At 41.2% G+C, this 25,556-nt stretch overlaps 3 protein-coding genes and 1 pseudogene across 3 annotated transcripts; 3 read left to right on the top strand and 1 right to left on the bottom strand.

Annotated features, from left to right (window-relative positions):
• Window positions 1-20,381, top strand: part of LOC131316274 (probable aldo-keto reductase 3) — a 40,288-nt pseudogene extending 19,907 nt beyond the window's left edge.
• On the bottom strand, window positions 811-5,000 carry LOC131317127 (putative late blight resistance protein homolog R1B-17). Its single transcript, XM_058346698.1, has 4 exons — window positions 4,905-5,000; window positions 2,820-3,123; window positions 1,513-2,477; window positions 811-1,395 (listed from the first exon to the last, which is right to left on the bottom strand). Exons 1-4 carry the CDS (start codon window positions 4,998-5,000, stop codon window positions 811-813), a joined length of 1,950 nt encoding a protein of 649 aa, XP_058202681.1.
• Window positions 16,629-17,296, top strand: LOC131317126 (auxin-induced protein PCNT115-like). The gene is made up of 2 exons (XM_058346696.1): window positions 16,629-16,692; window positions 16,983-17,296. Exons 1-2 carry the CDS (start codon window positions 16,629-16,631, stop codon window positions 17,294-17,296), a joined length of 378 nt encoding a protein of 125 aa, XP_058202679.1.
• A 2,699-nt stretch (window positions 20,382-23,080) lies between the features above and the next one.
• LOC131315935 (probable aldo-keto reductase 3) lies at window positions 23,081-25,425 on the top strand. The gene is made up of 5 exons (XM_058345184.1): window positions 23,081-23,419; window positions 23,878-24,078; window positions 24,233-24,405; window positions 24,667-24,769; window positions 24,881-25,425. The coding sequence occupies exons 1-5, from the start codon at window positions 23,207-23,209 to the stop codon at window positions 25,211-25,213; spliced, it is 1,023 nt and encodes a 340-aa protein (XP_058201167.1). The 5' UTR covers window positions 23,081-23,206; the 3' UTR covers window positions 25,214-25,425.
• Window positions 25,426-25,556: the final 131 nt, after the last annotated feature.

Genomic DNA, 25,556 nt, shown 5'->3' with positions numbered 1-25,556 from the left:
ATTTCCACAAATGACAATTATTTACTGAAAAAGAAAAACCCCAAATGAAAATCCCCTCCAATCCGGAGTAATCATTCAGTGGGCCATTGTCAGGGGTGCCCTATCCCTTGCTCCCTTACAAATTTGGAAAAAGGATTGGGATATCACGTGACGATGTCCCAGCACCACCTAATACTTTTTCTCTACCTCCGAGGCAGCGACGCCCCACTTTCTGACCCGACTCATCCCCCTACACCACTGCAAAATCTTACTAGATGGGATTTTATGAATAACGCGACTCTGCTCAAAAAGTTCATAAATCGATCAACAAGTTTCACAAAAGGAAAAAAGAAAAACCAAAAACTCCACTGAATAGTGGATAGCAAATTATTGAATACTCCCGGAGTGGATTGCCACATGTGGTACTCCTTACGAATAAAAGATCGCCAACACATAATGTGGATCATTATTTTTGTCTCTTGACCATCTAACAAAAATGAATGATAGTCGTTTTTGTCTTGGTTCCGATTAAAAAGTACTCCCTCCGTCCCTTTTTAAATGTCCTACTTCGTAACTCCAACTTATTAAAAAAACATCATCATTATACCTTTCACATTAACTTTTTCCTCCACTTTTCCTACTTACCCATCATCATTACACTTTTTACTCACTAACTTTTCAAAATGGAATCTACTTTTAGGGACAAAATAGACAATGTACCAACTTTTACCCACTAACTTTACCAAATGGACACTTATTAAGGGACAGCCCAAAATGAAATACTGGACTATAATAAAGGGACGGAGGGAGTATTAGATATAGCCAAGAGATTTATGCAATCTCATCTCCTCTTGTATTTCTTTGCTCTTCCTGAATCTCTCTAGCCGATTCCTCCGTAGTGCGACTGCTCCACTTTACCTCAATTTCGCGAAGTTCGTTTAGATTAGCAAAATCAATTGGGATCCGCTCCAGATAAAAGCATTGTTTAACCACTAAGACCTCAAGTCTCGGAAATTGATCTTCAGAAGCATTCCATTCTCGGATGTCCAGATCTTGTAACCTCAAGTACTTGAGTTGAGAGAACCCCTCAAGTTCGCTTGTGTTCCAAATTTGTCCCTTACAGGCCCCGTCTGATAATTTGAGAACCTCAAGGCTCGGCAAGGTTTGGAGGATTGATAGCTCCTTCCAATTTAAGCGTATATTCTTCAAAGTTAGATGCGTAATAGTCGGAGGAAACTTCGTCACTGGCGGAACACTAGTTGCCTCGATCCAATTGCGGCAGTTGTTAAAACTGAGCTTCTCAAGGCATTTCAAGAACTCTAGGTCAGGGAGCATCAAAACTAAATCATTGGATATTAGTTCTCCATAAAATCCAAGTTTCTTAAGATTGAGAGTCCTTACCAAGAAATTTCGGCACTCCTCACAAGGACATATTGAATGCAAGGTCTAGAGGCTATCCAACTTGGACGAAGGGTCAAAAACACTTCCAACAGCTACGTCATGATAAAATCAGCTAAGATGATATTTGAATACCCCTTTTTTAGCATATAGATGCCTCAACTTAACCATCTTAAATATATCGAGAGGCAACGGAATGGTTTTCTCAAACAAGGAATCCGACTGAAAGGTAAGGGTTTCTAGGTTCAAGAGGCAGCTGGTAAAAGGCGATAAACAGTCCCATGTGTCAGCTGGTACCTGAAATGCCAAGTATCTCAAATGATGCATTCTTTCTATTTTTCCATGGAAAGCAGCGGAGGGAAAACACAGCACCCTAAGAGTGAGAAGTTTAAAGTCTTCATCTTCAACAAAGAATGACAGATTTTTTCGAAATACTGAAGAGGAGTTTTGCAAGCAGAGGCACAGAAGAGAACGAAGGTTTCGAGAAAAAGGCCTTAAGAAAGACTCACAAAAGATCTGGCTGCTAATGAAGAGGCGCCGACGCTTACTTGCAGCAGAAGGTGAAAAAGTATCATCCTCGTAAATTCGCACAAGGAAATCATTCTCTTCGGCTTTTTTCAAGCATAATTCACGCAGAAGATCATGAATACGGCATACTTTAAGTTCTCCAAAGGACCTTTTCCTAGCTACCATTACGAGACTTCTATCAATAAGACTGCTTAAGTAATCTTTTGCTATGTCCTCCAAGCTTTTATCCCCTTCCCTTTGTTGAATGAATCCCTCCGCAATCCATAACCATATCAACTTGCGTACGAGGATTTCATAATCTTCAGGGAATCCTCCAATGTAAACAAAACACGCTTTCAAATGAAGAGGCAGGTGATTGTAACTAAGTTCTAGTATCTCCATGCAGCCGTTTTGGTTTTTGGCAATGATAGAACTTAAATGTCTGGAAACTTCCTCCCACATGTCAAGTGTCTTCTCTTCCACTGTCAGAATGCCAGCTATTGCGACAATCGCTAGTGGTAGTCCTTCACATTTTTCTGCTATATGCTCACTGATGCCAACCAACTCCAGTGGGCAACATTTCTTCCCAAATACTGTTCAATTCATATGTGCAATATTAGATATCTATAATTGTTACATAAAACAACCAAGTAATAGGAGTTTAACAATTCATATGACAATAATACGAAATATTTAAAATAGAAACTCTTAATAAAAAGAAATTAGAACTAGAAAACATATGACAAAAATACAATTATGTTCAAATCATTGTGTCTAGATATACTACGCATACTAATTTTCTTTTTCTTTTTTTGAAACAAATACCTTCTTTTGTAACAACTCCCAACTACAACTTTTTGGTAAGGGAGCCAAGCAATGAGAGACACAGTTGCTATTAGGTTCAACAAGTAGTCGACTAGTGAACAACACTTTACTGCCATTGCATTCCTTAGGGAGTGATCTTTGGATATCATTCCATGCTTTAATGCCCCATATGTCATCCATGACAATGAGATATTTCTTACCCTTCAAGCATTTGAGCGTGTCTTCTCCCAATGTATCCTCACTACTCTTCTCGTAATCTCCACGTTTTTTTTGGGAAGCTACTTCCAAAATACGAATCAACAAATTCCTCTTCATGGTCTTATCATAATCTTGAGAAACATTAACCCATGCACGAATTTCAAAGGTATGTGACGTCAAAGGATGATCATAAACTTCTCTTGCCAAAGTAGTCTCCTATTTTTACATGAGGGGCCCGTAGTTTTAATTTAGTATTTTGCATATAAAATTTGTTTGATTTGTCATTGATGAGTTGAAAACATATATAGTAGTCTCCTACTTTTACTCCAACAAATCAAACCGCTATCCTACTAGTATATACTCCTATAACAGTTGCAAAATATCAACATCAATGTCGCCCATCTCTCTCTCTCTCTCTCTCCAACAAGAGATTGATCAGGTAAATGGGAGTTAAAAGATCAGATAGAGGACGAGCAAATTGATATGGAACAGGGTCTATATAGAATTGTGATCTCTCCTTTTTGTAACTTGTGATCCAGTACAGGCTAAAAATAAAAAAAATGACTTCCATGTGATTGCACAAAGTTCGATCAGATTAAAAAAAAACCTTCGGTACGCCATATGATCTGAATTTCTATGTAACGTCCTTTGTCTCTACTCGTTCAATATGTGTGTATTTTATATTTGCTCTAGAAATTCAACTCAGAATAATGCTTCAATAGCTATGATATACAGCTCAGCACCCCCACCGACCAATGTATAATAACAGCTCCAATAGCTATGATACATAAAATTGTCGTTAGAATTCTATATTATAAAACAGAGCGGTTTCTGTCTACATATACAATTATGAGCACCTCTACAACTGTCGGTCATCTTCAAGCTAAGATCGTAGCCGTCCGATTAAGAGAATGTTCTCTTAAGTTATACTTTAACCTGCTGTTGTGGTAATATTATACTCCCTCCGTCCCATTTTTATTGTTCATTTTTGTTTTTCGTGTTGTCTTTTCAACGCTTATATCTTTCAATATGAATCTCTAAAAATATACAATATGAATCTTGTTTGATAGTTCTCGATTAGATCTATAATACAAAGTTTTCAAAATTATGAAAAATATTGTAAATTGGAAGATATAAGCGTGGAAAGAACGGCACGAAAAACGAAAATGAACAATAAAAATGGGATGGAGGGAGTATATAATTTCTTTCCAATTTATTACCTTTTGATTTTTTCCATTTTACGCTGATATTATTTCAATAAGAAGGTTGATAATTAATCTGTAAATTATTGTCTTTTTATTTATTTATTCTCTCTACACCTAGGCATGAGCCTTTTAAAGTGAGGCAGGTGTGAGTAGGTTATAATATTGAACAGAGTGTGAGTAGGTTATAATATTGAACAGGTATAACAGATGGGTAGAGCAAACTACTTATATTTGAGTTGGATTGTATTTCGTTTGGACATGTCTTTAGGCACGACCGGGCATCCGCTAGTGATTATAAAATCAAGCTGCTCCTCCTTGCTTGGTGACTGTATGGGAGTTCATATTGTTTTTTTTTTTTTAACAATAATTTTTTTTATTAATCTTTGAAGATGATCAAAAGATTAAAAGGACACACGACACAAGGGCATCACGATAAGGAGCATACTATCTAACATTTGAGTCCATTATTAGTAAACTATTAGCTGACCAAATGGAAGTACTTTTTTTTTTTTTTGGAAGTACCTAACATCGGGAGAAATGCATTCACCTATACAAACACTACCCTTGGTTTACTTATACTCCCTCCGTTCCATATTGAGAGTCCCACTTCACTCTCTTGTCATTTTTCAAATCAAAAAATCAACTATTTCCGTGTATAATTTCTTGAATTTTTTCACACCGTATTAAAGATCTTGATTAGTACTTTAATTTTGTGTGAACAAATTCAAAAAATTATATATACACGGAAGTAGTTGATTTAAAAAATGACACGACTTTTCGTGGTGGACTCACAGTATGAAACGGATGGAATACTAAATACCAAGAAATCGACAAATTCACGAAAACTCTCTCACCACCTGCTTTTCTCTTTTCTCGCATCACCACCATTCCAATCGAATGATAGTCTTCAACACCAACCCACCCAACTTTTGTGTGATTAGTTGATTACCACACCCCACGGATTTGAGGAAGGCACCCTAACTTAGGCTCCATTTGGACTTTTTTTTTTTCAGATTGTTAGTTTTGTGTCAATTTCTATTTTTAGTTAATCATTTGTAACAAGGAGAGAAATTTAAAAAGAAAATAATTTGATCTAAAGTTAAAATTTTCACTAAAGACAAAACTGATTCAAACCCAACAACATTTTTGCAGTATAATGTCATTTCTGAATTTCTTTTAAGTTGTACTCATATTCTTTTATATTTCTAGCTCAAAATACAAAAATAAATCAAGTTAGTTCAAACCTGAGTTTAGGAAAATGAATTTTTTACCTCACTTTTCATAAGTGCTCAAGGCCTGGAAGTATCGGCTCAGGTCCTGGGCTGTTTCGGCATGACCGGCAGGTATGGCCCGCCCAAAGAAATTTTCGCTATTCAAAAAAAAAAAATTGGTGGTTTATAGGCCGGTCCAAAAACGGCAATTATACGGGAAAATGACGTTTTGATAATTTGGGGGTGGATTTGGGTGGGCCGGTTTAGGGTTGGGCCGGGATTTCGGTGTTTGGGTTGTATTGTATTATTTGGGTGTTGGGTTGGGCTCTAATGTTTATATTTTGTAATCTCCTGTAGACCCTTAGGTATTTGGGCTTTTGTCTGTTTCACGTGTACGTGTGCTCCAACTCTTTGTTGGATCTCTTTTTCTTTTCCCATTTTTAATAAAATTTCATATTTGCCGATAAAAAAAAAAGGGTAAACTACAGTTAACCCCCTTTAACTATGGCTCAAAGACACTTTACCTCCTCTAACTACTATTTTTGGCACTTAACCCCCCTAACTAATGGAAACCCTTATTCCGTTTATATTCTGTTAGGAATTGGATGGAAATGTCATGTGCAAGTCACAAGCCATCCCAAATAAAAATTATGGACGTTAATGCCCTCCTCTTGTTGTCTCCTCCCCAAATTCAAATCAAACTACACAACAAAGCCCAACCAAGCCTTACCATCCCTGCACATCCACATAACCTCACCTCCCCTGCACCACCATCGACCAAATCGGAGCTTACTCAGTTGGAAATTGAAAGCCCTATCCTTTCTCTCTCCACAAGCCCAGCTACTCTCTCTCTCATGGAAATCAAAATGCCTTGCAATGGCAACTCTGCCGGATCTAAGAACATATCCCCGCACCGGTACAGGAATCTCGTCAACCCTACCCTCGTTCAGCAACCGGAAAGTGAAAGGAAAGGAGGGACCAACTTTTACAGGTTTTGTCTGTATTCCGGAGGAGACGCGAATGTTGGTAGCATAGGAAGCAATACCCAAACCCCAATTTTGACTAAAAATGGCAGCACCATAAAATCCCCATTCCGAATAAGACAACCCTTCAATATTATACTACTCCTACCGGATAGAAACTAAAAATTCATAGTACACTCAAAGATAAATTTGGGATTTATGTGTTGTGCTTGTTTGTTTTTAAAGCATCTGATTTTCTTATGAATTGTTGAAACTTGAAAGCAGCACTTGCTGATGTTATGAAGATGGGGTGTTCTCGTGGATGGTACTGAGAAAGCAGCATCAAAACAGTGTGATGTTGGGTTGGATTTAAGGATGTAAAGCACGAACCAAGCCTACCTTCGTCCAGCAACTGGAGCTCCGATCATCTTCCTCTTCTTCTTCGTCGACGTCCGTCAGATCCTGCGCCATCGGGATCTGGAGGGTCTCGACCGGACTGGACCACTTCGGGGAACATGATGAGATAGTGGCGGCGGCGAAACAATTCTTGCTGCGAGGTCAGCGGAGGAGGAGATAGTGGTTGGAAATACGAGGGGAATTAGCAGTGGTGGTGGACTGGAAGGAGGTCAATCGGCGGTTGGTGCAGTGTGAAGCATGGTGACTTGTTTTTTTTTTTAGCTTTCAAAAGTCATTTTGGTGGCAGTGTGAAGTACGGTGACTGGTTTTTTTTTTGGGCTTCCAAAAGTCATTTTGGTGGTTGTGTTGTAGGAGGAAAAGTGAAGATTCTTTTTTTTTTTTAATCCGGAAAAGATATGATTGGATGGGTTTTTTTTTTTTTTTTAAACTGCTTTTTTCTTTACAATGGTGTATTGATAATTGAGGGCAATATGGGAATTGAACCTTTTTCGTTAACGGCGTCTCATGCACTTAGGATTTACATAGTTAGAGGAGGTTAAGTGTTGAGTTTTATAGTCAGAGGGGGTAAATTGCTAACGGGTGTTAGTTAGGGGGGGGGGGGGGGGGGGGGGGGGGGGGGGAAATTGACTCATAAGTATAGCAAGTATTATTAGAACGAAATTACCCCGCCCTCAAATATCAGTGAAACCCACTTTGCCACCAACACTGGCCGTCGTACAAAGAGCGATGATGTCTCGAACAAATCACAAACTCGCCAGCGATTAGCTCCGTCGTGTCGGCTAGACTTCCTCTTCGATCTCTGATCTTCGTACCCTCCCCCCGTTACTCCTTTCTTCTCGGCCTAACTCTAACCGACTTCAAAAGAGGAGTGAGTGCGTCGCCGCTGCAGCGAGCCAGCGATTGACTAGAGCTTGGGAGGTCCTCACGGGAAGTCCGAGTTCCAGAAGTAATCCAAGATTTCGTTCCCATTCCTTCCACCTTTCGCCTCCGTATGAGGTATTAGAAAATTTTAGAATCGATGGAGTATTGGCTTATTATTGTTGTTTAGAGAGGAAAAGTGTGTAGGGTGTTAAATAAACCCTCACACATAATCATTTATTTATATAAAGAGATAGTTCGTTACACAGTGTAATAAAGCAATGTGGGACTAAACATAATATACTAGTATACTAGTATTCCAACACTCCCCCTCAAGCTGGGAAATAGATATCACACAAACCTAACTTGTCATATAACATCTCCAACCGGGACTTAAATAATGACTTGGTGAATATGTCAGCCAATTGAGCACTCGTAGACACGAAGGGAGTTGCTATAACACCATCAGTCAACTTCTCTTGCACTAGATGACAATCAACTTCGATATGCTTAGTCCGCTCATGAAATACGGGGTTGGATGCAATGTGAATTGCAGCTTGGTTATCACAATACAAATTCATAGGCAATTGCACATTGAATCCTATCTCCTTAAGAAAAGATTGCACCCACACAATCTCACATGTGGTGTGAGCCATGGCTCTATATTCTGCCTCGGCACTAGATCGTCGTGCAACCACGGTCTGTTTCTTACTCTTCCAATTAACAAGATTGCCACTAAGAAAAACACAATATCCAGTGGTTGACCTCCTGTCAGTTGGGCCTCCTGCTCAATCAGAATCAGTGAAGGCCTCATTACGCAAATGACCATTAGCTCTATAAAATAGACCACGTCCAGGATGAGACTTAAGATACTTGACAATTCTAAGAACGGCCTCTCAATGTGGTAGACGAGGAGCATACATAAACTGACTCACAATACTCAATGCAAATTAAATATCAGGACGTGTAATAGTGAGATAATTCAATTTACCAACCAAACGGCGATATTGATCAGGACTAGATAGTGCCTCCCCTTGATCAATGCATAGTTTGACATTGGGATCCATAGGGGTATCGACAGGTTTTGCCCCCAACAAACCAGTCTCATCTAAGATATCCAGCACATATTTCCTCTGCGATAAACTAATATCATCTCTAGATCGTGCCACCTCGATACCTAAAAAGTATCGCAATCTACCCAAGTCTTTAGTATGAAATTGACTCTGTAGAAAGGCCTTCAACGCATCAATACCTTTCTGGTCGTCACCCGTAATAATAATATCATCGACGTACACAATCAATAACATTTTGCCTTGAGTAGATGTGAGAGAAAAAACAGAATGATCAGACTGACATTGACTCATACCAAATTTCAAAACTACATCACTGAACTTGCCAAACCAGGCCCTGTGAGACTATTTAAGCCCATAAAGAGCTTTACGAAGACGGCATACCTGAGAATGCTCCCCCTGAGCAACAAACCCAGGTGGTTGCTCCATATAAACCTCCTCAAGAAGATCGTCATGTAAGAAAGCATTCTTGACATCCAATTGGAATAAAGGCCAGCCAAAATTGGCCGCAAGAGAAATAAGAAGACGGACAGAACCAAGTTTCGCAACCGAGGAAAAAGTCTCAGCATAGTCAACACCATAAGTCTGGGTGTAGCCTTTCGCAACAAGGCGAGCTTTATAACGCTCAACAGACCCATCAGGATGATATTTCACAATGAATACCCAGCGGCACCCCATAGTTGACTTCCCAAAGGGTAGAGGAACCAACTCGCAAGTCCCATTATCATGGAGCGCAGAGATCTCCTCCTCCATAGCTGTCCGCCACTCAAAAATAGACAAGGCCTCCTAAACAGTTTTAGCAACAAAGACAAAGGAAATAGAGGCAGTAAAAGCACGAAGAGTGGGGAACAGATGATCATAAGACACAAATTTAGCAATAGGATGAGAGATAGTGCAAGTCCGAATACCTTTACGAAGAACAATGGGAGGAGAATGTGGAGTAAGAGGGGCCAAAGGAGGTGGACTCGGATCTCACAATGGAGGAGAAGACTCAGCAGCCGGCGGAGGTGGTGGTGGGGCAACCGGCGGAGGTGATGGTGGGAGGAGAAGGTGGTGGTGAGGTCACCCGGAAGGAACCAAAATATGCATATACTCAGACTGATCCCCATGGGAGGAAGTCGAAAAATAGGGTAACGACTCATGAAACGTAACATTGTAGAGACCCGAAAAATCATTAATTATTGGAATGTTTATTAAATGTCTAATTGGAAAAAAAAAAGTGGTTTATTTGATGGCTAATTAGATTGGGGATTGAAGTAATAGAATGGAAACATGAGGGAGTGTGTGTGTGATAAAAAGATATGGGAGTATATATATGGGGTGTGTGTGTAGGAGATAAAAATATCTCCCAATCTCCCTCTCTCATCCGTTCTCTCTCTCTCTCTACCGGATTCTCTCTCTCTCTTTCTCTCACTCCAGACTCCACTCAATCTCTCAAGAACTTCAAGAATCAACAACCCTCCGGCCTTCCATTCGCGTTCTTAAGTTTGGAAATCCGTGGGTCAAGCTTGGAGAAGGGTTTTCTTTGATTTCGAAGTTCAAAAAGGCTAGGGCTTGCTCAAATCTCGTAGATCTTGGTGTTCGTCGCGAGGTAGGGACTTCTTTACCTCTTTTATGTGTTTATATGTTGATATGATGTGAGAATCGAGCCTTGATCGTCTCCTTTCGTTCGTTTAGAAAGCTGTCAAAATCTGCAGAAATCGCCCGAAATCGCGTAGGGATCGATCCCTAAACTTGGGGGATCGATCCCCCATTTCATTTCTGGTCCAGCAAGCCCAGGGATCGATCCCTGGTGATGGGGGGATCGATCCCTCCCCTCTCTGGAATTTTCTGCTCGTCTTCCGGGTTTCAGCCCAACTTCAACCGGCCATAACTTTCTCGTCCGATGTCGGATTCATGCAAATTTTATATTGATTCGAAGATCTTGAAGTTAGCTTTTCATCGCCACCAAAATCATCTAAAGATTCTACGTACATGAAAAGTTATGACTGTTAGAGTGAGGGTGTGTCGGTCTCCCAACGTCCATTGGCTACTCCTATGATCCTTGTTTTGTCATTATGACTTTCTATGATTAGTAGATGTTATTTTTGACTTGTTGGCCTTCCGTTAGTAAGGAATGAATAATAGATTACTTGGTTAAAATGCCAATAACATGCAACTTGCGAATGAATGATTGGTTGTGAACGTTTGTGGTATATTGTGATATTGTTGGCATGTCGTGACATACTTTATGAATGGATATGGATTCGAAAAGCCTTAACTTGTATGTTGAGTGAGGAAATAGTTGTTTGGGTCGGTGGTCGATTTAGGAAGTCTCGTAACGCATGGGGTGGTAATACGAAGACTTAGATGGTCTCGTAACGCATGGGGTGGTAATACGGAGATCCTAGATGTTGGTGCATACCGTAACGCCAGGGGTGGTAATACGGTGACTCTTGTAGTGCTATACGGTAACGCGAGGGGTGGAAATACCGATGGTGGAGATTAGTGATAAAGAGTTGTGTCGAACCGTGGAGTTGCTCGAGTCTTATGAACAGTGTGGTTGATTGGTGATAGTGGCAAGTCTTAAAATGGTTGTTCTGAATGATTGGCATCCCTTTGAAATGATTCCTATCTATCGATTGAGTTATACCTTTATGTTTTTCATCTTTCTGCACATGTCTTCATGTTTGCACATAGAACTGGTAAAGATTTTCCTACTGGGCTTGTAGCTCAACCTAATCTTTCTTTTCAGGTTCAAATACTGGTTAATAGCTCGCATGCATTGTTTTCTTGGAAGTAAAGGACCTTTTGGAAGCTATTCGTATTGAGTTACTTAATCATCTTTGTAATTGAATTTCTTTTGATAAAGAGGGATTTGTAACTATTCATTCAAGTATTTCCTTTTGACTAAATTGTTTGTAACTTAACAACTTGTTCGTACTTGTTTTAAGTTTATTTGGGCCGGAGTGCCAATGTTGTATTTTCCTCAAATTTGGGGATTTGTTTGTAAAATTAAACAGGTGGGGACTCTTTTGGGATATTATTAATGATATGCGAGGACCCATTTATTAAAAGCGAAATATTTATTGATGTTGAAAATTCAAGGCGTGACAAATATCATCACAGACAAACTCGCGATGCAGAGTGAAAGAATAACACTTATAACCTTTTTGAGTTCAAGAGTACCCCAGGAAGACACACTTGATAGAACGTGGATCAAGTTTATCGCGGCCGGGATCAAGGGTATGAACATAACACGTGCACCCAAAATTTTTAAGAGGTAACGAATATGAAGAACAACCAGGGTGCAAAATACTATAGGGAATCTGGCCCCCAAAAACGCGAGAGGGCATACGATTCACGAGATATCCTGCAGTAAGAACAGCGTCGCCCCAAAAGTATTTGGGAACCATCATCTGGATTAAAAGTGCCCGAGCAACCTCTGTCAAATGGCGTATCTTGCATTCGGCAACCCCATTCTGTTGGGGAGTGCGAGAACACAAAGATTGATGAAGAATACCATGCTCATCAAAAAAAGCAGGCAAAACATTATAGAAATATTCACCAGCATTATCAGAATGAAAGATACGAAGAGAAACATCAAATTGAGTCTTGATTTCCATATAAAAAGATTTGAAAATGGAGTACAAGTCTGACCGATTTTTCATAAGATAAACATAAGTAAGCCGAGAATAGTCATCCACAAAAATAACAAAATACTGAAAACCACCACGTGAGGAAACACGCACATGACCCCAAATATCTGAGTGAACTAAATGAAAAGGACGAGACACCCGACTCTCGACTTGAGGTGGAAAAGAAACATGACAATGTTTACTGAACTCACAGACCTCACATGGCAAAGACTGAAGACGACGACACGACAGAACTAACTGTTTGAGAGTCTGAAGAGAGGGATGGCCAAGACGGCAGTGATGCTCATATGGAGATATGAAAGACTGAAGAGCAACTGAGGCAGAAGGTTTGCCGGTGTCAAAGTAGTATAGACCACCACGCTCAACACCGCCACCAATCTTCTTCCCCGTTTAGAGATCCTGAAAAACACAATAACCAGGAAAGAATGTAATTGAACAATTTAAGGATTGGGTAAGTTTACTAACAGACAGAAGACTATGGGGAAAACGATAAACATGTAAAACAGAGTCTAAGGTAAGAGAAGAATGTAAAATAACAGAACCCAAACCAACAATGTCAGAAGAGGAACCGTCAGCCAAGGCGACACGAGGAGGCTTCACAAGAGGACGAGAACCAGAGAGGTGGATGGAATGGCCAGTCATATGATCGGTAGCACCAGAATCAATAATCCATGAATTATTAGAGGCCAGGCCAGCAAAGGTGGAGCCTTTCTGAGCAAATGTAGCAGTGGAGGAGGAGGGCACATGAAAAGGCGGCTGGAAAATCAGGCAATGATACTCATCCTCTGGAATAGTAACAACACGTGGAACGGGGCTGGGCATAAAGATAGACAACACGGAGCCATCATCCTCAGAAACGGTAACCTGATGAGCAGATGGGTGGCCATGAAGGATCCAATAATACTCAATAGTATGATTAGTACCATGGCAATAGGTGCAGTAACGAGGCCCACGACCACGGGCACGACTATTATTACCAGAATCACGACCACGGGCACTACTACCAGAATCACGGTTACCAATAGACTGCACCGGACCACTGCTATCAGAATCATGACTAAATCCACGGCCAGGAGGACCACGACTGCCTCCCCCTGATTCTCGACCACCACGGTCAAAACCACGAGAAGAAGTACCACCACGAGGAACCGTGTTAACCAAAGCCAAGCGGGTAGCAAGGGTCAAATCAACAGCACTGGGATCAGAAACAGAGGCGTAGCGGACACGACTGAACACCTCACTGAGAGAAGGTAAATCTCTATCACCCAAAAGATTAGACCGGATAGAATCATAGGCCGACAAAGGTAACCCAAATAGAAAATGGGCCACCTGTAATCGCTCACGCTGACGCTCCATAACCTGAATATCTGAAGAAATGGGCTCACAAGTGTTGAGCTCCTCACAAACGCCGCAGAACTTGGCATAATACTTCTTCAAGGATAAGCTGCCAAGGTCAAGAGAAAAGAATTGTTGATGAAGAGCATAAGTCCGCCGGAGATTTTCAGCCCCAGAAAACATCTCCTTAACCTTCATCCACACCTTTTTAGCGGTAGATAAGAAAACCAGAGTATTCTTAATATTTTTCTCCATACTATTCCACAATTCAACCCGAATCTTAGCATCGGCAGGAACCCAAGCACCATATGAAGCGGCAGTCGCCGCGGGAGGGTCATCGGTAAGGTAATGGTATTCTGACTCCCCCACATAATAGACCTCAACAGCCTTAGCCCAAGCAGCATAATTTCGACCATTCAACAAGGTGGAGGTAATAGACAACCTCTCACGAGATTGAAAAGAACGACTAACAGCGGAAGTCACAGTACTACCTGTAGATAGAGAACTAGTAACAGATTCGGTGCCGGAGCCCATTGCAAATATACCAAGGAGGCAAAAGATGGAGCAAATAACAAGAAACTAGACCAATAACATAGAGACAGCCATAAACATCAACAACCCACGATCACCAGCGAACAAGAACAGTAAAAATTACAAGACCGAGAATAGACCAGGAGTCCGAAAGAGCCAGACATAAAGCAGGGCAGTCGAATAATCCCACAAACAAGAATACAGTAGAATACCAACAGCAAACTCATACCAGAGTGTCAAAAGTAAGCGGCAGAAGCATCACGAGAAGGAGAACAGCAGCTGGAGGAGTCACCAGAGGCAAGCGAGGGGCCGGCGAGGGTCGCCGGTGGCTGGACAAGGGACGGCGAGGGTCGCCGAGGACTGGGTAGGTCTGGAAAGGTCTCTGAAAACCAGCAAGAGAACGGCGATGGTGGGCGAGGATGGTGGGTGGCTCGCCGGAGGTCGATGGAGACGAAGGAAAGGCTAACGGTGATCGACGAAGGGTGGGTGTGGCCGACGAGGGCTGGGTGAGGGCTGTCGGGGTTGGGAAGGTGGTGGATGAGGGTTTCGGTACTGATTTAGAACTGAAGGGTGGGTTCGAAGGTGGTAGGTTAGGGTTTCGGGATTAGAAGACTGATTTTAGGGCTGTCGAAGTTTGAAGGTGGTGGGTTAGGGTTGCCAAAGGTGGTGGGTGGCTGCCGGCTATAGTGGGTTTAGGGTTTCAAGAGCGGTTTAAGATTGGGGTTAAGAACCCGCTCTGATACCATGTTGTTTAGAGACGAAAAATGTGTAGGGTGTTAAATAAACCCTCACACATAATCATTTATTTATATAAAGAGATAGTTTGTTACACAGTGTAATAAAGCAATGTCGGACTAAACACAATATACTAGTATACTAGTATTCCAACAATTATTAAAGTCAAAATATCATTCTTTATGGGAGAATTTTCATGTTTGTTGCACAGTAGTGTGGAGGTTGTAAGATCGGGGTAAGGAGGTGTTGTAGTTGTGATGAATGTTCGATCACTTTGTTTATGCATATGAAGTGTTCGATAAAATGTGTGAGTAAAACTTTAGTTATTCAAAACTAGTGAATTTCACTGGTTGTTCACAATTATTTTGAAAGAGTTGTTTTCTTGTGTTTTGAAACCTAGTGAAGATTCACGAGCAAAAAGCATGTGAAATTCACTAGTGAAGATCGGAATGTTGGATCTTCAAACTCCCTGAGCTCTGATTTCAAGTCCATACCCAAAATTTAAGCCTTCATTTCTAGGAGTAAACCTGCAGCTCCTGTTATCGTGCCCAAACCGGCCGCAAGCAAAACAAAGGTCCGAGAGTTTCTCATATTTGTATGAGATCCAGAGGTCTTTTTAAGAACAGATTTCAATCTGAGCCAGAACCCTTTAGGAATGGGTAGTCCAAGATTAATCTTGACCCTGACCCGAAGGAAGCTTCTATCCAGTATAATCCCATTAGCGTTAGTCTCAATAGCAGGGAGCTTTTGAAAATGCTTACCGATAATTTATGCATTAGCTCTGTTCATCTTTTCGACTGGCAGCCTATGAATCTGAACCTAAAAGGGAGATATAGAGAAATCATGGTCAGGGTGGCTACCCCTGGCTCCGCAGGCTTTAGAACCAGCAGACTATTCATGATCGACCAAGGTCTCAGGGATGGCTACCCCTGGCTCCACGGGCCTTAAAACCAACAGATTATTCATGATCGACCAAGGTCTCAGGGATGGCTACCCCTGGCTCCACGGGCCTTAGAACCAGCAAACTATTCATGATCGACCAAGCTCTCTCCATGAGAACCAGCTCTCTATCTTTTGCTTCCTCGAATCGAAACAAAAACACGTTGTTCCAAGGGGTCACAGAGAATGGAGATCTGGTTTTCCAAGCTGTTGTACAGACATTGGTGATGGCAATATTGTTTATGATCTTGGGACTGAGAACTTTCCCAACAAGACATAGATTACTCACTTCTCCTATCTCGCCTGACCTTTCCTCGAGATCCAAAATCTCAAGATCATCCATATTCGTCGGAGAGAGAGCAAAACAGGAGGAAAGATAGAGGCTTTAGAGTAGGGGTGGAGAGTTTGAAAAGGGGAAAATACGGGAATGAAGAGAGGAAGTGTAGAGGTTGAGTGAGAAGAACAGGGTAGGAGGAAGAAGAATAGGGTGAATATAATCTGGATTATTGGTGCAGGCCAATTGTGCGTGCTTGTGAGAGACAGAGAGAGATGGGGGAATTGATCGAGAGTGGACCAATTCAGTAAAGAAATGGATCCAATAGGAGAGTGTGAGATGAGTGTGTTTTGTACTCGTATGTAATTTGTGTTTCAGTTAAAGATGAATAAAAGTAGAAGTTTGGTTGTGAAAGGATGTTGGAGGATGGCTCACGCACCTCCAGAAGACGGCAATAACAGCCGTCACCGCAGACTAGATGACACGCGCAAGTCGTCTCAATTATTCATCTGAGATTTTCAGAGGATCTCGCAAGTTGAAGCTAAGATGAAGGAAGCGAAGCCGAGAGGAGAGGGAAGAAGCCGAGATGGAGGGTTACCGCGCGTTCGCGGTACGAGTCGAGATGTGGGAAAATCTTTGCGGGAAATCGTTTTTTTTTATTTCGTGATATATTGACTGATGAGGAGAGATATTGCCGGAGTTATGGATTTAGTCGCGATAAATTCATTTTTTCGGGCGATATATTCATGGAGTGAGCGAGACGTTGACAATGTGAGAGAGGAGCCCAGTGTGCCAGTGTGGCTTTGTTCCTATAATTTTAGCACATGGTCGCAAAGTACTATTTCTGGCTTTGTTCCTATACATGCATCTCCACCTAAAGCAACATGATTCTTTTTGCAGATTGTCTCTCCACTTCTCTAACAAAATTTGATACAACTGAGGTGCAGGCAGTGAAGGGAGGGTGGAGAGAGAGGGTAGAATTGGCAACAAAGTTTGGGATAATATACGAGAATCGAAGAGCGGAGGTGCACGGTGATCCAGAGGTGCGTGGTGATCCAACCTACGTACGCGCCACTTGTGAGGCTAGCTTGAAGCGACTCGACACCCATTGCATTGACCTTTACTACCAACCTTGCATTGACACTTGTGTCCCCGTCGAAATCACGGTTTGCATTTATATCCCTCTTTTCTTTCCTCTCTTTTTCTTGATGTAATTTAATAGTACTTCCATCCCAAAAGAATTGTCTTATACACAAAAATGAGAACTTAAAAATTAATACAATTTAGTTAGCGAATACTGAAAAGTTCTTTTACTTCGTAAAAAAAAAAAAAAAAACTTTTTTGAATTTTTCTCGACAAAGATGGGTTTTTTTAAGTTTTCGTTTTGCTGAGCAGACAATCTTTTTAGGACGGGAAAGTATTTAGGTTAATTATTTTTTGTTTACTCTTGTTCACTCTTTCAAGGATTTGAGGTGTTCCAGTTTGAATTGAATGACTCCATTTCACATTCGTATTGCTTCTAAGTAGTACAGAAATTTGTCGTCTCGAAATAGGCACCGAGTTCCCTCTATGTTGCATTTGCTTTTTTTTTTGGAAGGAGTTGATTTTCAAACTCCATTTTTTACTATCGGCGCTCCTTGTTCTTTCTTTTTCTTTTTTTTTTTGAACCGCGCTCCTTTTTCTTTCTTTGTTCATGTGAATTTGCCATACTATCCTTTCATGTGTAAAAAATTGAGTTAGTGAAAGAGTAAAAATGTTAATTCACATGAATACGGACAAAAAAGGAAGTGCGAGAATCACTACCTTGATCTTTTGGAAAGAGATATAATTGTTTGATGAACCGGAAACACCATAAATCTAGAAATTAGGGGAAAAAACAGACAGCCACAAACCCGAATAGATGCTTCCTTCGATAACGTCAACAAATAGACGCGGAAAAGTGTTCCACACACACAAAAAATAAGCAATGTTCGAAAAAGGAATAGAATCCTCCCCGGTCCACTTTTGCCTTTTTCGCACACTCAGTCGGCATCCATAACCGGGTTCGCTCCCTTATTTTTTTCGTCGGTTTAAGAAATTCTTGCAAGAAAATGAACATATGCTTGTGTGTGTTTAGTTCCCCAGAATCCAAGTAGTTCTTTTTTGGGTTATTCATCTCTCCTGATGGCAAACAAATTTTGTAAGTGTGCATTTGTTGCTAGATGGGAGAGCTGAAGAAACTAGTTGAAGAAGGGAAGATTAAGTACATAGGCCTATCTGAGGCCTCGGCTTCGACAATCAGCAGGGCACATGCTGTTCATCCCATATCTGCTGTTCAAATAGAGTGGTCCTTGCAGGCAGCCGATAATTCCAAAATTGTCACCGCTACATCATTCTAATTTTGGCCGTTCTTTTATGTGCTCAGGGAACTCGGAATTGGGATCGTTGCATACAGCCCACTCGGTCAGGGATTCTTCGGTTCAGGAGCCAAGATGGCTGAGAACTTGGTTCACGATGACTTGTGAAGGGTTTGTGCTTATAACACTTGCATTTCCTTTTCAGCATTGGATCAAGTTGACATTATGTGTATCAATTATGTCTCAACACGATCATTCTTTCACGGTGACTGCCCAGAATTTTACACTTTTCGTCACTTGTGGATCAAACTCAAGAAACCCATAACTCTTTGAAAGTGGGAGAGAAGCAACACCTCCTCTAGAAAATGTACGTAGGCCATGTTTGGTTGCCATGCATGACTGTATCAGGTTGAGGAAAATTGTGCGAACAAATCTGTGGTAAGTTGATCCCCTGAATAACCTTAAACCCCTTTTGTCATCTGGCGTCCAAACGTGTCCTTATATCGACGCTATTGCTGAGGTGACACAAACACCTTAATAAAAGGTTCGTTGCTAAAGCAGGAAGTATAGACAGTCCTATATATGTTGCTAAATCCTGTTTTACTACAATGAAAGCTCTGTTTTATTGATTTTACTAGATGTGTAGTTTACTAAAACTTGAACCCAGCAATATAATAAAGCATGCAGTGCCTCATCTACTAGGCCAATCTCTTGTTTTTAAAAGTAATCCAAGTTAGGGGTGCAAACAAGTCGAGATTCGTAGTGTTCGAGCTTGGCTCGTTTATTAAATGAGCCTACAACTCGAGCATTAACGAGTCGAGCCCCGTTCATTTACTAGTTCATTTACTAAACAAGCCTTTATAAACGAGCCAAGCCTATACAATGAGCCGAGATTTTTCGAGCCGAGCCAATATTTAGAGTGTTGGGCTCGGCTCGTTTACTACACAAGCCCAAAAAACTCACGTTCGAGCTCGGCTTGATAACTAACCGAGTTGAGTCGAGCCAAGCCTTGAGCGTGCTGCTCGTCAGGAGATCGGTTCATTTGCAGCCCACTCTAGGTCCATGATGAAAGCAAAATTTCTATGTTGTTAGGCCATGCTAGTTGGTACTTTTGTGAGGCCACATTCCTAAAATGTGCATGTTCTACCTGAATCAAAATACTCTCGTCTCATGTGATGATCTTTCATATAATCCTTCCTATGACGCAAAATAAAACCTACTGTAATTCCATTTGACTATCCAATCCTTTATGTTGATTGTTCTCAATGCCTACTTCATTCATTCAATTCGACATTGCGTACTTCATTCATTCAATTCAATCAAGCCTTTACTGATATACGTTTAACTCAATTTAATTTTGGAATAATTTAATTAAACATTGAGGTCTGCACTCAATGGCTCAGATTGTCAAATAGTATCAGGTGGGTCATATTTTGCTTTACATGAGAGCTCACATGTGTGATTGTCACAGGAAAAGATCCTTTCTCCTTCTACCTAACCAGGAAAAACAAACAGCAAGCATAAGCCATAACCTACCATCACAAATGGTGATTTTTGTACTCAATGCGTTTGTTTTATTCTTTTGACTTCTAAGCGATTGGTGCTGAATGCGGACTGTATCTTTGCAGCGTCTACCGAGGTTTCAACCAGAGAACATTGAGCACAAGAAGACCATATTCGAATGGGTCAATGAAATGGCCGCAAGGAAGGGATGCACCCCGGCGCAGCTTGCTCTCGCATGGGTCCATCACCAGGGAAACGATGTGTGTCCAATACCAGGCACCACAAAGATTGAAAATCTGAAACAGAACGTTGGAGCCTTGTGTGTGAAACTGACACCAGAAGAAATGGCTGAACTCGAACGCTTTGCGGATGTGGTTAAAGGTGACAGATACCGGCTCAAGCGCCTACTTGGAAGAGTTCGGATACTCCACCCTTGTCCTCGTGGAAATCTGATCAGTAGGAACACTTGCTATGTTTGTGTTGAAAAATAAGAGGTCCTGCTTAATTATCTACCAGATCGAGGTGATCGTAATTGCGTTGTACAATATTTGTAGATTCTGCAACATTATAAGTTTCGATATAATTGACATAAATAACAAAAATAAGATGAAGACATTAAAATAAACACGCCATAAAGGTTTTATATTACATAATCGCTAGCCACAACTAGTTTCAAGCTCATAGCTTTTAAGTCATACATAATTTTGCTAATACAACTTCAATGCCAAAATGAATGGCATGGAGGTACCGGAGGATCTACATATTCCTCATTAAATTGATCATCACCATGACTATTTTGCCCAACAGCTCCAAATAGATATCCATAGAAGTTGTTGGTGAAATTACAGTGCTCAAAATTATTGGTGGTGCCGCTACTATCGGTTTATTGTTGTGAATATCCATGTGTTGATGGTTCTCTGACCGTAGGATTACTACCATATGAAGAGCTCCCACTATATGAATGCTGGTGAGATCCAAAATTTTAGGGAAAAAGCTGTGAAAAGTGGAAGGAGTTGAGGAGCTTTGTTTTTTTTTTTTGGCCGAACCGGCCGAACCGGTCCACAAATCGGTTACATACCGATACGTATCGGGAATCGGCCGGTTCACCTGCCTGCGAATTTCAGTCTCCCCATTGTACCGGCCTATATCCGAACCGGAACTCTCAAATATCGGTACGAACCGTATCGACCGATATTTAAAACTATGGACAATACCATCGAAAGTGACTTCGTTTTAATGGACTTCGCAGGTTGAAGATACGAAGTCGAATACCAACTCCGCGCATTGTGCCAAAATATCCAGCTATGAGACAGCGTTTTCGTACATTCTTGAACTCGTATGTTGTAGACGCGATTTTCTTGTCCAACGCTTCCTTCCTTGCCCTTTTTCTTCCCAAATGAAGGGAACGATCAGAGATTGAATCTCTCTCTCTCTCTCTCTCTCTCTCTCTCTCTCTATATATATATATATATATATATATATATATACACACACACACACACACCTGTACGTGTATATATCCGTATGCTGGGGCGATCCAAGGGGGACCCGGGCCTCTGCACAATTCCAAATACGCTCGTGTGTTATTCTAATTTTTACGTTAATTAAGAAAAATTCTATGAGTTAATGTAGCACTTGCCTATGTTACTGGTATCGGTACATACCGTGTAAATAGAAAACTATGTACTCCAATCGGTACCGTATTCTTCACCTTGATTTACATAAAGCTAAAATCTCTTTCACCTATCTTTTGATTTGGATCTGTATTTTTGCACTGACAAGATTTAAGTGGTTGTTAGCACCTTCTTCCTTTTTCTTTTTCTTTTTTAACTGATCAACGTTGCATTAAAAAACTAAATAGCATTTACAAGCCGGGAGTATAGAACCTCTTTCAAATTCGCATAAAGTAGATTAACAATACAATTAGGAATACGAGGGTAGATATAAAAATCTTTCACCAAAATAGGTGTGTTATTTTCCAACGCATCTGCACAATGGTTCGCTTCCCGATAGATCTTGATCGACACCGCTTCAAGCTCCATTAGCACCTTCTTTGAAAGTAAAAAAACGAGCTTTAATATAACATTGGACGCACCAAGATCCTAGAACCATGGAATCAACCCGTCGAAATTACTATTTGTAGTTGGTCATAACTCACAAGATTAGAAAAAGAGGAGTAGCTGTCAAAGTTAAGAAAAAATAGAAAGGGATGCACCCAATCACAGCTAGCACTAGCATGGGTCCACCACCAGTGTAGCAACAGGAAACGGATCCTCCCCGGTCCAACTTTTGAACCGCAGAAAACAGTCCAAATCTGAATCGTACATCGCGAAATTCAATGGTTCAGATTTGCTCAGAGACTTTTCGCGTGAAGAATTCAATTTTTTCAGTAAAGAGTCTCTGAGCAGATCCGAACCAATAGTTACGGTTCAGATTGCGACCATCTCTTCGAATCCAAAACATGGATCGGAGAGGATCCGCTTCCGTAGCATATGTGTCTAATACCGAATCAGCTCCTTCACATCCATTCAAAATTTCCATTGTGTAGGCTTAAGTTGGGCCTATAGTCATGATTCATATTCCCCCATCCCATTTTGTTTGCGTCTGCTATTTTGATTTCTAAAAATAAAGTTGTACATAAAGCTATAGGACCAGATTTTTTTGGGGGTGAAAAAACCGGAAAACCTACAATCTTTATGATGCAGATAGTCAACAATGACACACACTTCTCTTTAACATTGCCGATATAATCTCACACTGTTCTTCGAGAAAACTTTCCAAGTATTCAAAACAACAATGGTGGAAATTCACCGAGGAATGCGAGACCGACACTCAGGCCCCGGCCTTGAGTGTCGGGCCATTAAATTTGACTCGTAAAAAGAAAGTTATGGGATGAAAGACCTTATTTCTATGTTTAGCCAAATTACTCTAAAACTCAACCTTTATAACAAAATTCAACCGGCGTACGATTTTTCAAACAGTCAATACAATCCAAGAGGGAAAAATAGATAATGATGTTGAATTGAAGCTCAAAAAGTCATAAATAATAAAAATAATAGTAAATTTCATTCTAGAATGCTAAAGACAAGTCCTAGGGTGAATAGTTCCTGCACCCTTCTTTGACCAATGGACCAAATAAAGGTCATAGGCTGCCTTGATGATGTGGGGATGACCAAATGAAAGAAATCCAGTCTATAAATATGGTGCATTTACTTGGCAACAATCTCTGATCCTGCAAGACAACACACAGAGGAAAGGAAAAGCAGGACATTTTGGTGCAGAAATATGGCAACGGTTAGGAGGATCAAGTTGGGCTCGCAAGGGCTGGAAGTATCGGCCCAGGGCCTGGGCTGCTTCGGCATGACCGGCGGGTACGGCCCAGCCAAGCCAGAAGCCGACATGATTGGTTTGATACACGGCGCCGTCGAGAGTGGCATCACCTTGTTTGACACTTCGGATGTTTATGGCCACTATGCCAATGAAGTTCTCCTTGGCAAGGTAACTATAGCCTCACTTCTCAGAATCTCAATCACTTTGGCTAAATATCGATGTGCGCATAAGAAGACTTGAATACCTGAGTTATTGAAAAACAAAACTGTTAAAAGACACAAAACAACCTTTCAAGATTTGGGTAAAGATGTCAGTGGTAAAGAATTCTTGTGCTACAAAATTTGGAGTCTCGATAAAGAAGAAAAGGATCCTCTCCGGTCTCAAAAAAACGACTAGATGGTCCTGTTGAGGCTATTGCGAGCCCTTCTCCAATCTGCTCATATGACCAGAAACGGTACACTTTTTGACATGGGTTAAAAACATTACCCGTTCCGAAACTCAGATTGATCGAATTTTAATAATTTTGTTCCTATACATGTCTCTCAACCTAATGCTAGATGATTCTTTCAGTTGATTGTCTCTTCAGTCTTCACAGTTCCAACTAAATTTGACACAAATGAGTGCAGGCTCTGAAGGGAGGGTGGAGACAGAGGGTAGAATTGGCAACAAAGTTTGGAATAATATACGGGAATGGAAGGGCGGAGGTGCGTGGTGATCCAGCCTATGTACGTTCCGCTTGTGAGGCCAGCTTGAAGCGGCTCGACATCCCTTGCATTGACCTTTACTACCAGCATCGCATTGACACTCGCGTCCCCATCGAAATCACGGTTTGCACTCATACCCCCACTTTGCTTTCCTCTTTTTTCCTGACAAAAATTTAGGTTCGGTTCACTACCGGTCAATTTTTCTTGATAATAAAGGAAGGGCCCCGGGATTATTTGAGGTGCGTGCCTGAGCCTTTCTTTGACATGCTTTTGCTAGATGGGAGAGCTGAAGAAACTGGTTGAAGAGGGAAAGATTAAGTACATAGGCCTATCTGAGGCTTCTGCTTCAACAATCAGAAGAGCACATGCTGTTCATCCCGTATCTGCTGTTGAGATAGAGTGGTCCCTGTGGAGTAGGGATGTCGAAGCCGAAATTGTTCCCACTTGCAGGTGAGTTCGTGCCTACTTTTCTAACTCAAAATGTCCGAGCCAACTTACGCGCACTTCGATTATTCCATAGGGACCAATAAGCGCTAGCAACATGGGCGACGCTATGAACACAGAAACATCATATGAATTCCCTTGCGGTAGATTCATGTGGAAGTTTTGTGCTTCCTTCACCTAGAAGTAAAGCACCGAAAATTATCTCCGAAAATGTCGAAATTGCTACTGCTACATCATTCTAATTTCCTCATGCGGCTATTTACCCAGGGAACTCGGCATTGGGATCGTTGCATACGGCCCGCTCGGACAGGGATTCTTAGGTTCAGGAGCCAAGATGGCTGAGAATTTGGCTAACGATGACTTCCGAAAGGTCTGTGTTTAAGATGCTTGCACTTCTTTTACCCCAAGTTGGAGTAACTAGCCAATCATTATTGCCTTGACTTTCAGAATTTAATGGCGCTTACACACTTTATCTTTGCAGCGTCTCCCGAGGTTTCAACCAGAGAACATAGAGCACAACAAGACCGCATTTGAGCGGGTCAATGAGATGGCCGCAAGGAAAGGATGCACCCCAGCACAGCTTGCGCTGGCATGGGTTCATCACCAGGGAAACGATGTGTGTCCGATACCAGGCACCACAAGGATTGAAAACCTGAAGCAGAACATCGGAGCCTTGGCTGTGAAACTGACACCAGACGAAATGGCCGAACTTGAACGCTTTGCAGATGCGGTTAAAGGTGACCGATATGGGGCTCAAGCGCCTACTTGGAAGAATTCGGATACTCCACCCCTTTCCTCATGGAAACCTGAGTAGAAACACTTGCTATGTGTGTGTTTTTCTAGCATATATAGCTTGTTTAGAGAGTTTAGTTTTTTTCTGTTGAAAAATAAGAGGTCCTGCTGAATTATTGAGTATTAGAGATGATTGTAATCGTTTTGTACTATGTTGAGTTATATTATTTACAGATTCACGCATGAATAAACGAGGTAATCCACAATTACGAAAATTGATTTTATATTGAGTTGGCGTACTTTTTATGACTTTTCTTTTTTCCTCATCTTTTCGTGCCCCGAGTCCAAGCAGGGCCCTTGAGTCCATAAAATGGGATGGAGGGAGTAATGGAATGCAGATGGCACACCTTTCCGGTAGATAATTT

The sequence above is a fragment of the Rhododendron vialii genome, chromosome 2a, assembly GCF_030253575.1.
Source record: "Rhododendron vialii isolate Sample 1 chromosome 2a, ASM3025357v1".
Classification (NCBI taxonomy): domain Eukaryota; kingdom Viridiplantae; phylum Streptophyta; class Magnoliopsida; order Ericales; family Ericaceae; genus Rhododendron; species Rhododendron vialii.
Note: the sequence above shows the minus strand (reverse complement) of the source record. Positions and strands in the feature narration are given on the sequence as shown.

Excerpts from the sequence above, each read along its gene's own strand:
- LOC131315935 (XM_058345184.1), top strand. The coding sequence starts at position 23,207 with ATGGCAACGGTTAGGAGGATCAAGTTGGGCTCGCAAGGGCTGGAAGTA. Across the intron at positions 23,420-23,877 it reads ATGAAGTTCTCCTTGGCAAG|GCTCTGAAGGGAGGGTGGAG; the intron begins GTAACTATAGCC and ends AAATGAGTGCAG. Across the intron at positions 24,406-24,666 it reads GAAATTGTTCCCACTTGCAG|GGAACTCGGCATTGGGATCG; the intron begins GTGAGTTCGTGC and ends CTATTTACCCAG.
- LOC131317127 (XM_058346698.1), bottom strand. The coding sequence starts at position 5,000 with ATGGTGGTGATGCGAGAAAAGAGAAAAGCAGGTGGTGAGAGAGTTTTC. Across the intron at positions 3,124-4,904 it reads TATTCCATCCGTTTCATACT|GAGACTACTTTGGCAAGAGA; the intron begins GTGAGTCCACCA and ends ATGTAAAAATAG. Across the intron at positions 2,478-2,819 it reads CCCTAAGGAATGCAATGGCA|TATTTGGGAAGAAATGTTGC; the intron begins GTAAAGTGTTGT and ends TGAATTGAACAG.
- LOC131317126 (XM_058346696.1), top strand. The coding sequence starts at position 16,629 with ATGAAGGAAGCGAAGCCGAGAGGAGAGGGAAGAAGCCGAGATGGAGGG. Across the intron at positions 16,693-16,982 it reads AGGGTTACCGCGCGTTCGCG|ATTGTCTCTCCACTTCTCTA; the intron begins GTACGAGTCGAG and ends TTCTTTTTGCAG.